At 42.6% G+C, this 12,334-nt stretch overlaps 1 protein-coding gene across 2 annotated transcripts in view; it reads left to right on the forward strand.

Moving 5' to 3' along the window:
• PMS2 (PMS1 homolog 2, mismatch repair system component) overlaps positions 1 to 12,334 on the forward strand; it is a 24,779-nt gene that overhangs the window by 3,353 nt on the left and 9,092 nt on the right. Inside the window, exons 3-10 of one of the 2 annotated variants that reach the window (XM_004705553.2) lie at positions 488 to 574; positions 2,950 to 3,052; positions 4,171 to 4,354; positions 5,539 to 5,706; positions 6,158 to 6,255; positions 7,573 to 7,672; positions 10,262 to 10,346; positions 11,527 to 11,682. In XM_004705553.2, the coding sequence (XP_004705610.1) occupies positions 488 to 574; positions 2,950 to 3,052; positions 4,171 to 4,354; positions 5,539 to 5,706; positions 6,158 to 6,255; positions 7,573 to 7,672; positions 10,262 to 10,346; positions 11,527 to 11,682 (981 nt within the window). Of the gene's footprint in view, positions 1 to 487; positions 575 to 2,949; positions 3,124 to 4,170; positions 4,355 to 5,538; positions 5,707 to 6,157; positions 6,256 to 7,572; positions 7,673 to 10,261; positions 10,347 to 11,526; positions 11,683 to 12,334 lie in introns of those variants that run through there. The other variant, XM_045285806.1, reaches the window with a different exon arrangement.

Consider the following 12,334-nt stretch of genomic DNA (forward strand, 5'->3'; position numbering starts at 1 on the left):
TAAGAGTATCCATGCTTTATGCTAAGAGTATCCATGCTTTATGCTAAGAGTATCCATGCTTTATGCTAAGAGTATCCATGCTTTATGCTAAGAGTGCCTCATTTACTCTACAGAATAACTGTGAGGTAAGAATGACTAAACAATGATTACTATTATTATTTTCTCCATATTATAGGTGAAAAAGTTAAAACCTAGGGAATTTACTTTTGTTGAAGCTATACAGCTAGTAAAATTTGTTCTCAGGAACTCTGATTATAAAAATCTATCCTTTTTAATGCCTATGAAGTAAAATTATTATTTTTAAAATGCAAACCTCTTTCATCTGGGTTCTGGTTACTAGTCAAAGGACTGAAAAATAAAAAATACAAAAAGGCAGTTACATGTTTGAATCAAAGTATAGTCCTGACTTTTAAGTTTACATTAAATAAATTAAAATGCTACTGTGCGCATGGATCAATTCTTTGAGAAAATTTGTTACCTTTTTTAGATCTAAGGCTTAAAGACTATGGGGTGGATCTCATCGAAGTTTCAGACAATGGATGTGGGGTAGAAGAAGCAAACTTTGAAGGCTTAAGTAAGTTGGATTTTTCTAACCTTATTTAAAAATACTTTTAAAAAAAACGTTTCTTCTAAATTGAATCTTGTTGTGTTTGAGAATGTACACAGCAGAACATCCCAGCTCCACACTTTCTCCATGGACCGTGTGGGGATATTGATGGACTGCTTGTGTTTTTAAAGCTGAGCAGCCCTTGTCACTCCCTCTTCTGAGTTCTCACCTCATTGATTTAAACTCACTTCTCACTGAGCATCCTGCCTAGTCTTTCCCGTTGCTATTGTAAATTTGATCCCATATAGATGGATCTTAAAAGATCATAATACTAAAAGCCATCCTTTCTTGCTAGTTAAGCCTATTCTATTGCTCGGTTGTTTAAGAGCCCTGGTGGTATACTAGTTATGTGTTGGGCTACTAACCATAAAGTCAGCATTTCAAAACCACTGGCCACTCTGCGGGAGATGTGGCTTTCGACCCCCATAAAGAGTGACAGTCTCGGATCTACCCACAGGGCAGTCCTACCCTGCCCTCTAGTGTCCCTATGAGTCAGCATCAACTGAACGGCATGCTCTCAGGACAATAGTTTCAGGGGCTCATCCACATTCCGTAACTCCAGAAAGTCTGGAGTTCATGAGAATTTGAAATTCCGTTCTACCTTTCTTTCCATCAGGATTCTTATGTAGAATCTCTGATCAAAATGTTCAGTCATGGTAGCCAGGGACCATCCAGTTCTTCTGGTCTCATGGCAAAGGAAGCAGTTGTTTGTGGAGGAAATTCAGCCACATTCTTTATCCTTATCCTGTCCCTGGCTCGCCTTCCTCTGTGTTGCTCCAGGCAAAGAGCCACTGGTAAGCTTTTCAGACCTCACACACTACACAATGAACTGAGAGCCTGGGAAACCTAAACACTCTACTAGGCTGATTACTGGATGCCCAGTGAAACCCTTACCCTAAACCTCCAAATCAAGGGACCGAGTTCCATGGGGTGCTTTGTTGTACATAAGCCTCAACAGCTATTCTAATTTGGGGGGCCATTGTAATAAATATATATATCACATAGCTTTTGTCATTTGAACTTTTACAGATAGACAGCTTCAGTTGCTCTTAGCCAAAAGGCTGAGAAGTGATTACAGATAGACAGCTTATTGGCAGCAATCACAATATTCAGATGTATGGCCATACACTTAATCAATGGGATTTTCCCATCACTTTTTTTTTTAAATCATTTTATTGGGGGCTCGTACAACTCTTATCACAATCCATCCATCCATCCATCCATTGTCTCAAGCATATTTGTACATATGTTACCATCATCATTTTCAAAGCATTTTCTTTCTACTTGAGCCCTTGGTATCAGCTCCTCATTTTTCTGCCTCCCTCCCCCTCCATCCCTCCCTCATGAACCCTTGATAATTTACCAATTATTATTATTTTTTCATGTCTTGCACTGTCCGATGTCTCCCCCTAGCCCACCACCTTTAGCTCCCCTACTCTCCCTCTCTCGTGCTCCTGGTAACCACTCATAAACTTTTTTTTCCCTAGGGGAAAAAAGATCAATTTTTATTGAAACCTCAGCTTAATGCATTTTGCTTTTACCACTAATAAACTTTATCATCTACACATTGACCTGTTCTTGTCTTTCTGTGTAAGTGAAGTCATACGGTATCTGTCCTTTTGTGATTGGCTTACTCCATTCAGCATATCTTCAAGCTCCGTTCTTACAGTAACATGCATCATTTCTCTACAGGATGAATATGCATGCATGTAGCACAATTGCAGTACATGTGTGCCCCACATTTGATTTATCCATTCATCTATCAGTAGACATTAATCTTCCCCATGTTTGGGCTATTGTGTGCTTCAGTGCATACTGGGGTACACGTCTCTTTCTGAGTCTCTGCTCTCAAGCTTTTTGGGTGTACACTGGGAGTGGCGTTGTTGGGTCACGTGATGGTCTGTTTTCCAGGCTTTTTCATGCGGCTGCACCGCTGTGCACTGCCTCCAGCGATGGGTAAGCCTTGCACTTTCCCACATCCTCGTCAGTGTTTGTTACTTTCTTAGCCATCCCAGGGAGAGGGAATTCTGCTTGGCATCTCTCTGATGACTCATGATACTCAGCTATTTTCATGTGTTTGGTGGCCATTTGACTGTTCTCTTTAAGAAGATGTCTAAATCCTTTGCCTATTTTATGATTGGGTTATTTGCCTTTTTATTGTTACTGACTTTTTAAAAACATGTCTTAGATACTTGAGATTATATATTTTCAGATTTCTTGCCGTGTCTCAAAATTTTAATTCACACTTAGTGACTCACAACTGCGGTTTTGTGTGATATTGTGTGTATTCATTGCGAAATCCCTTTGGATATCTTGCATCATATCTTATATCTCTCTTTCAGCTTTGAAACATCATACTTCTAAGATTCAGGAGTTTGCTGATCTCATTCACGTTGAGACATTTGGCTTTCGAGGGGAAGCCCTGAGCTCACTCTGTGCCCTGAGGTGATGATGCAGTGTTGTCTTTTATTGTTTGACCCTCCTGAAAATCCCCCAAATGGAACAGTCTGGCTGGAGTTAGTATTGCTTATACTTTTTGATCCGAATGTCTTAACTTATAAATTCTGAATTTGGTTTTACCTTACTACCAGTCTAAGTGCTAATTCTTCTGAAATAAGTTCCGTGGAGCAGACAGTATTATAAAGAATAAGTTACTCTTTTTAAAACAATCCCTTCTCAATCTTAAAATCACATATAGGTGATACATGCTAGGTAGCTTTTAGAATCTCTAAGGAGACCTGGTGGTGCGTGAGCTAGGTATTGAACCGCTAAGTATGAGGTCTGCTCTCATAGAGATTTGTGGTCCCAGAAACCCTGTCTAAGGTTGCCAGCAGCTTTGGAAGCTCAGTAGCAGGTTTGGAATCCCCAGAGGGGACACACAGTAAAGTGCTCAACTGCTGACCTAAGGGTTGGAGGTTGGAGTCTATCCAAATCTATCTTGGCCTAAAGGCCTGGTGATCTACTTAGAAAACAAACAGACCCGCCGTTAAACCCTGTGGAGCACAGTTCTGACACACATGAGGTTGCCGCGTATCAGAGTCAACTCGATGGCAACTCATTTTAGTGCCATTGGTTTTATTTTCAACTTTCAGGAAAAAAATTTGGCCCATCCACATTTTTTTTTTCATGTATAGAACCGATTCTAATTTTTAAATAAATAATTACCTAGATGGCTGAACTAAAATAGCTTTTGAATCCCCTTTAAAATTTGTGTAATAAAGTTAAGAAGCAGCCCTGTTTGTGAATTTATGAATCTTGAGATCCTTTGATGTATAATCCCTAAAAATAAGTATCAGAATTTCATGGCCTAGTTTTTTAATCTCAACAGTGAGAGTTTCCAGAATTCTCTGTCTCGCACCCGTTTCAGGTGCTTAGGATGACCCTCCGCTGATGTAAACCCTCTTGATCACTTCAGAAGGTTCATGATCTCTTTCCGAGGAGAGTTTTGAGAGAAAGGACAGTGAGAACATGCATTTGTGACGCTAACTTAACCCACGAGTATCTGACCACATGGCCCACCTTCCAGTCTCACTAACCCTTCCATGCCTGGTGCTTTCTTCCAGTGATGTAACCATTTCCACCTGTCACTCATCTGCAAAGGTTGGGACTCGATTGGTGTTTGATCACAATGGGAAGGTTGTTCAGAAAACCCCTTTCCCACGACCAAGAGGGACCACGGTTACTGTGCAGCAGCTGTTTTACCCGCTACCTGTGCGCCACAAGGAGTTTCAGAGGAATATTAAAAAGGTACAGTCAATTCAGAATCCTGGTTTTCCAGTGTATGGATGGTGTGATGTCCATAAGGAGGTGCTCCAAAGTTTTGGCGGGGGGACATGGGACTTAAAGAATGGGGTTTTCCCCATGAATTCTTTGGAGCTGTTGGTGGGTTTCAACCACTGACTAGGCCATAAAATTCTGATACTTATTTTTAGGGATTATACATCAAAGGATCTCAAGATTCATAAATTCATGAATGATGACAATCTTCATGAGTTTGCATGCAAACAAAGTAGTAGAAATGTTGCTGAATGTACAATTGTCCTGATAAAAAAGCAGATTACATCAAAGAACTGGAAATCATATCAGTGGGTGCCCGCTTTACTGACACAACCACTGAAGACAAACATGTGCATAAGCAAATGTGGTGAAGAGCTAATGGCTATCAAAATATATAGCGTCTGGGGTCTTAAAGGCTTGAAGATAAACAAGCGGCCATCCAGCTGAGAAGCATCAAAGCCCACATGGAAGAAGCATACCAGCATGACTGACCACAAGGTGCAGAAGGGACCAGTTACCAGACATCAAAGAACTAAAAATCAGATCAGTGGGTGCCCAACTTCATGATACGATCACTGAAGAAACTTTAGTAGTTCATTTTGCTACATCTGAGAGGGCTCCAAAGATGGCATGTTGAAGGTTTCATTCAATTTTTATGAACTTTGTAAATCCCCCTCATACGTACTGATTTTTTGCTTAACATATAAGTTTTGGGGGGTGAGTTTGCATGACTTTTTTCTTTTCATGTCACTGTTAGCTACACCGTGATGAAGTGAATCTTCTTGCTAGCAGTTGCCTAGGTGGTTTCTAATCAGCTCCCCAGCCCCGGATTGTGCTTCATTGACTGTATCAGTGCTATCTCTTGGAAGACTTGTGTCCCCCTCTTTCTAAGGCTGCATTTGTAGAGGAGGACTAGAGGGCAAGGGCAGACCCTTTGACTTTTAGAGCAGTGACCTGGAACCTTTCTCAGCGAGTGTAGCCTGACTAGGTCCCTTTTGCAGCTCTGGGAAGATGGCTCTGTCTGGACCCTTCTGTCAGTCACACTCTTATTTATAAGGTGACCTGTGAACCTTAACGTGGATGTTGACCTTTGAACCCTGTCAGTCTTAGGAGATCGCCGCCCGTTGACTCTTGTGTCTATGTTTCGTGAACAGGAGTATGCCAAAATGGTCCAGGTGCTGCAGGCCTACTGCGTCATCTCAGCAGGCGTCCGCATCAGCTGCTCCAACCAGGTCGGCCAAGGGAAGCGGCAGCCGGTGGTTTGCACCAGCGGGAGCGGCAGCATGAAGGAAAACATCGGGTCCGTGTTTGGGCAGAAGCAGGTAGTGGTGGCGAGTGACTGAAAGAGGTCTAATCGTTCTCATGCGGATGGCAGGGATTTTCTTCTTGTCCTTCCCAAGGGATGGGACCTACGGGATACAGTCCCTGCCAGGTGTTTCTAAGGTAGCCCTCACCAAACCGGCGTCATTTTAGCCTTCTGGAGAACAACTTAAGACCTCCTTTTACTTTCAGGCTGCAGTAACAGAAATGATGCTGGTCAACCATTGATCATGATAGAGTGGGGACTCAAACTCGTCATCTTTTTTTCTTTTTTTTAAGTTTATATTATTTAAAAAATCAGCAATCCGTATTCTCTTAAGTTTCTCTGAGGTCTTCACATAGATTGTGTCAGAAGGAAAAAAAGAAAAAACCACAATCCTCCCCCTTTCCTCCTTCTGAAGTCAGGTTCCCTCCATCGTTGCTCGGCCCTAACTGCGTGCTGGTGTCTTTCAGCTGCAGAGCCTCCTTCCTTTCGTTCAGCGGCCCCCCAGCGAACCTGTGTGTGAAGAGTATGGCCTTCGCTGGCCCGCAGCGCGGCCGAATCTCTTTTGGTAAGTACGTTGCTGCCAAGAAAATTCCACTCTGACATTTTCTCATGAGGCTGTTCCTGTTTTAAAGTTCAGTATCGACTTTAAAGCTTCCGGGTTTCATAGGTCTGTGGGAGAGGATCTGTATCAGGGCTGTGCAGTGACTTCCTTCCTACACTGTTCTGGGGAGTTGGTGTGGTACACTTCTGGGGGTTTACTCTGCACTTGATCCTACGGGCAAAAGGTGTGTTTAGTGAACAATGAGAAGCACTTTTGAGTATTTGTGTGTGTCATGTTTCGTTCTTGGGATCCAGCAGCAGGCAGTAGAGCATGCACTTCTGATTATTTGTGTCTTGCCCAAAGCCCAGTCCAGCAGAGTTAGAGGTTTTAGAGTGAGAGAGATGGCTTCCCTTCTCAGATCGGCCCTGGGAAAGGCCAAGTTCCGGCTCTCCCTGAGCTTGCCTTTGGCTGATGACCGGAGTCACACTGACGGAGGCTCCTTTATTTACGTTACTTAAACACATTGTTCCGATGGGAGTGCAGATGTCCTGGGGAGGTGCTCCTTGACCAGTACTTTATCGGGGCAGGCAGGGGTGACTCAGTGCTTAAGCAGTGGGCTGCTAACCAAAAGGTTTTCAGTAGGGATTCACCCGCCACGCCTCCCACGGAAAGATGTGGCAGCCTGCTTGGGTAGAAGGCCCAGGAGGCCATTCTGGAGGGTCTCTGTGAGTCAGGATTAAGTCAGCAGCGTCAGGTGTGATTTCTGGTGTAGTGCATTCTGGGCAGTCTGTGTTTCTCGGGGCTTCATCACCCTGGAGTAGAGATGTACAGGACCTGAAATACTCGTACCGGGAGCTCCTGTGGTTGTGGCACGTTGGTTCTGAAAGAAGCCGAATGCCTCTTCTAAGTGTTTGTTAGTATATCCTTCTCGCACCAGTACCCATAGAAACCATCCTATTGAACCTCTGAGCTACAACACTGATGGGAGTCGCTATCACCATCAAGGAGATTCCGGCTCAGTGTGACCCTATAGCCCAGAAGAGACCCCTCCCTAGAGTTTCCAAGGCTGTGTAACCCTGCACCAGAGCAGATGGCCTCAGCTCTCCTCCTCAGAGCAGAGCCTCCAGTGGGGTCCCCAGCAGGTCTCCTTGCTAACTGTAGAAAAACGAGAGATGGGTTATAGGTGCAGTCTTTTGTAACTCAGATGCATATTTCAGTCAGGGACTGCCTGCTCTTATGAGCTCATCAATAGGTGTTTTGCTTATATTTCAAGCGCCTTATGTTCTGTTTCTAACCCTCTTCACCCTGGACCCCGGCCCTTGTCATATTAACATTGAATAGCATCTCCGGTTTCATCTCAAAGTGTACCCATGGCATTGGGAGGAGCTCAACTGAGAGACAGTTTTTCTTTATCAATGGACGGCCTTGTGACCCAGCAAAGGTATCTTAAAAAACTTTTTTATTACTTTTTTCCTTTTAACTCTGTTGAACATTTTATTATGCTCTTGGTAAAAGTTTGAATAGCACATTTTCAATCAATAGCTCATTTAAGAATTGTTCTGTGACCTTGGTCACAATCCTGTACGACTTCCCTCACCTATTTAACATACATGTTTAGCTGTGTATCTACTCACCAGTTTTTGTTGTATATGTTACTGTACTCCATACTCATTTACCTTGGAGTCTATTGGACTCAGAGACACCCTACAGGACAGAGGAGAACGGCCCCTTTGCGTGTCCAAGGCTGTACATCTTTACAGGAGCAGGCAACCTTATCTCTCTCTCACGGAGCATGTTGGTGGGTCTGAGCTGCCAACCTTGCAGTTAGTAGCCCAGCACTTAACCCACTATACCACCATAGTTGTCTTTATTCTTGTGTGCTGGGAAGTGTGTTCCTTGACCTTGTCTCGTGATGCTGACTTACCCATAGTGCATGTTGCCTTTCCCTTCACCAGCATTAACACTTGTGTATCGTCTAGGTCAATGGTGTCAAACTCCATTAAAATGCGGGCCACCTGGTGCAACAGGCAAGATTCACACGGGCCACATCACATTTACAAAACAATTTTTTCTATTGTCATATTATTTCAGATCGTCACAGGCCACAAAAAATTACCACGGGGGCCGCATGTGGCCTGTGAGCTGCCAGTTTGACAGCCTGATCTAGATAATGATTTTCCTTTCCTCCTTCCTGTCCTTGGTAACCCTCAGGGAATGCTGCTTCTGTGCATGAACCTGTCCTGACTTCTGAACAATATATTGTGAATCAGGTGAATATTTACAGAGCAGATCATAGTTTTACATTCAGCACTTCTTCACATTCTGATTCAGGTCCTTCATTGCAATTCTTTTTTCAGTGTGCCGTGTTATCCTAATTCCATTTCCATGTCTCCTCTCCTAACCTCCTGAATTTGTCTTTGGGTAAATGCTGCCTTTTTCATGTTAAATGGTTGATGATTCTACCACAGAGGTGAGTTCAGTTCTAGGCCTGAAGGTAAGCCTGGTCCCTTTATGATTTTCCTCCCACTCTAATGAGATCCTTTTCAGAGCACTTGGTAGTGGTAGCTGGGTACCATCTAGTTTTTCTGGTCTCACGGTTTTGACACTGATGTTTCTATGGTCTTATTAGTCCATTGGACTGTTTCCATGAGTCTTGATTTTCATCACTCTTGTTTCCACTTGATGGGGAGAGACCAATAGTTGCATTCTGGATCGCTGCTCACACGCTTTGAAGTCGCTCGTTGACACTGGTCACAGTAAGATGCAGACATTGTCTTTTGACTTTGGTGTTCCCTGAGGTTATGGTCCTGATCCCCCTCCAGCCCAGCAACTTGTGCCCTCCAAGGGTTTGGTTACATCGAAGTTTTCATAACCTTGTCCCCTATGTGCTTAGCGATCGTTGCAGCTAAAGTAAATATACAGACATTCTCTGTCAAGCATACTGTGTTTATGGGAATACCCCACTCCTCCCACCGGGTCAGCCTGTGTGTCTGTGCAGGCATCGGCTCAGGGCTCCCTTCTGTTGCAGGGTCGGATCTATAGCAGGGTTTCTTCTGCTGCCGTGAGCCCTTGCAGCCCTCTCAGTGTCTTCCTCAGCCTTCATCAGTTTTCCTAGCCCCTCCCCCTTACTGGGGATTGCTTTCCCGTTCATCCAAGTCATCACTTTCCTGCCGTCTGGCCCCATGTGTCCCAAAGTGGTCAATTCTGTCCTCCCCTCCCCTTCCCTTTGGGGGGCGGCACTCGAAGATCCAGGGGTGCTGCCAAAACAGATGCCTACACGGCATGCTGGATTATGGGCTATAGTGCAGACATTTGTAAGTACCAAGGTGGGACCTGAGCAGTTTGTTTTCTGAAAAGGGGCAGAAGGCCAAATAAGTTTGGAAAGATGACTTCCCTTCACACCCTTGGTAACCATCCAGGTAGACTTCTTTCAGGGTGAAGCACTTTCCTGACTTGTTACAACAGTGTTTGTTTGCCCTTTTGTGTTTGACTAATTTCACGCAGTATAATGCCCTCCAGGTTCATCCTCCTTGTGAGGTAGCACACAGATTCATTGTTACTCTTGAATGTTACATAGTATCCCATTGCACGTATGTAACAAAGTTGATTTATTCACTCATTCTTCCCCCTGCTGGGCATTTAGGTTCCCGTCTTTTTGCTACTGTGAATAGTGCATGTCTTGTGATGGCTCTTGTTTTTCTGGGACATATACCAAATACAGAGATTGCTGGTTCATATGATATTTCTAGGCCCAACTTTAGAGGAAGCTACCAGAAGGACAAAAGACCTGACAATCTGCTCCTATGAAGGTTACAGCATTGTTAAACGGGGCAAGGCAGGGGGTAGGAAGTTGTACTCTGTCCCATGGAGTTGCTATGACTCTGAAGTCACTCCAGGGCATGGACTTGGTTTGGGGGTTGAAAGCACTTCAAAAAATGTGTCCCTGTGTTGATTGATGAGAGTAGCACGCCGTTTGATCTGTGCGGGAGATCTGCATGTACTCTCTTCTCCCTTGCCCCTTTTTGTGTAGGTCTCCAGACTGGTGAATGAGGTCTATCACCTGTACAACCGGCACCAGTACCCGTTTGTGGCCCTTAACATTTCCGTTGACTCAGGTGAGGCCCATTGTCATTCCAGTCAGATTGGTGCTTTACTTCAAGAAAGAGCTGCACTGGGAAAGAGACTGATAGAATCAACTTTGGATGAGGATATTTTATTTCTTCTGCTTTCTGCTGGAGCAATGCTCGAAGGACGATGAGGCCTTTTATTTTTCTTGTCCACCAAGGGGAAAAGAAGAAAGTTGCAATGGAATTCCGGAAGACTTGAATGTTCTCTCTGATTTTGAAAAGAATTTATTTCATAGAGACATAATTTTTCTGGTTATAAAAGCCTTGCTGTTGGTTAGCAATAACTATTACAATTCTGGTGTACTGACATCCAGGATTTTTTCCCAGGTATTTATAAGGACATCTGTGTACACCTTATGCAAACATCCCATATCCCACTCCCATACCCTTTGGGGTGAGAAAACAATTTTTTTTTTAATTTTAGTGAGGAAATAACTTAGTCATTCTACTTTGTCCCTAGATGTGAATATTTTCTTCTTGTTATTAAGAATGATTCAGAAACATTACTACAGTGTTATATTTCAGTGGGTGTAATATAATGGAATATAAAAATATTGCTTTAAAAATTTATCTACTTTAGGCTGTTTATTTAATTTTTAGACCATTTCTTTTCAGTTTTAGGAAGTATACCATCCTTGTAATGAACTCACTATATCTTTGATTATTTCCTTAATCAAACTTTTAATTGAAGTATTGGCCCCTTTAGGATGATCATTTTCAAGAATTTTTCCACTTTGAGACACATTATACCAGCTTATACATTAACCAATTGTGATTACTAAGCATTGTGATTTTTATACCAAATTCAGGAGTGATGAATGGCATTTTATTTTGGTTTGTAGTTTTCCTTTATTTCATGTTTTTGGGTTTGACTTCCAAAAAGTTCATGGGAAAATGGAATGAAACGATAATTGAAATTTTCCATAAACTGAAGCATCCTTGTATTTATTTGCTATTTTTCTTTTGCAGTTCACCCACTCAAGTCCTCATGTTATTTGTCCATTTTTAAAATTTCCCATCTTTTTCCTTTTTTATTAGAAAGCTAATTTTTTAGATTATGGATTTTAGTCTGGATGCTGTATTTTTTAGTATTACTTTGGTTAAGTATGCTTGGGAACATTTCTTTCACTGATTTAAGCATAACAGTCTGATTTCCTTTTGGTTTTAGAGTGTGTCGATATTAACGTTACTCCGGATAAGAGGCAAATTTTACTACAAGAAGAGAAGCTTTTGTTGGCAATTTTAAAGACTTCTTTGACTAGGATGTTTGATAGTGATGAAAACAAACTTAATGTCAATCATCAGCCACTGCTGAATATTGAAGGTGAGAAAAATACATGTAAATAAATAACTTCTAAAACTGTTAGCTATTGTGAGACTTCCTTATATTTTCCAAGGTCGAGTGTTTCCACGTGGAACAAAATCTCCTGTGTGTAGAGCTGATGTGTCGTACTAGAAAATGTATCACTGCAGATTTAAGGTAAACTGTTTGAAAAGAGGTGGAGTCTAGCAATTGGTCTCTCTATTCACCTAGAGCAGTGGTTCTCAACCTGTGGGGTCAAGACCCCTTTGGGGGCAAATGACCATATCACGGGGGTCACATCCTGCATATCAGATATTTACATTATGATTCATAACAGTAGCAAAATTACAGTGATGATGCAGCAACGAAAATAATGTTATGGTTGGGGATCACCACCACATGAGGAACTGTATGAAAGGGTCGCGGCATGAGGAAGGTTGAGAACCACTGACCTAGAGCAACAGAAGGAGAGTCAGGAATAGGAGGAGGAGATGGAAAGTCTGGCTAATTGCCTCCGTGAACAACTCCCTCCTTTATTCTGAGACCAGAAGAGCTAGAGGGTGACCAGCTGGTACTACTGTACTTTTTTTTAAAAATAATCACTTTATTAGGGGCTCATACAACTCATCACAATCAGTACATACATCATCTGTGTCCAGCACTTTAGTACATA

Source organism: Echinops telfairi, unplaced genomic scaffold (assembly GCF_000313985.2).
Source record: "Echinops telfairi isolate 266 unplaced genomic scaffold, ASM31398v2 ScPeMD7_5;HRSCAF=22, whole genome shotgun sequence".
Classification (NCBI taxonomy): domain Eukaryota; kingdom Metazoa; phylum Chordata; class Mammalia; order Afrosoricida; family Tenrecidae; genus Echinops; species Echinops telfairi.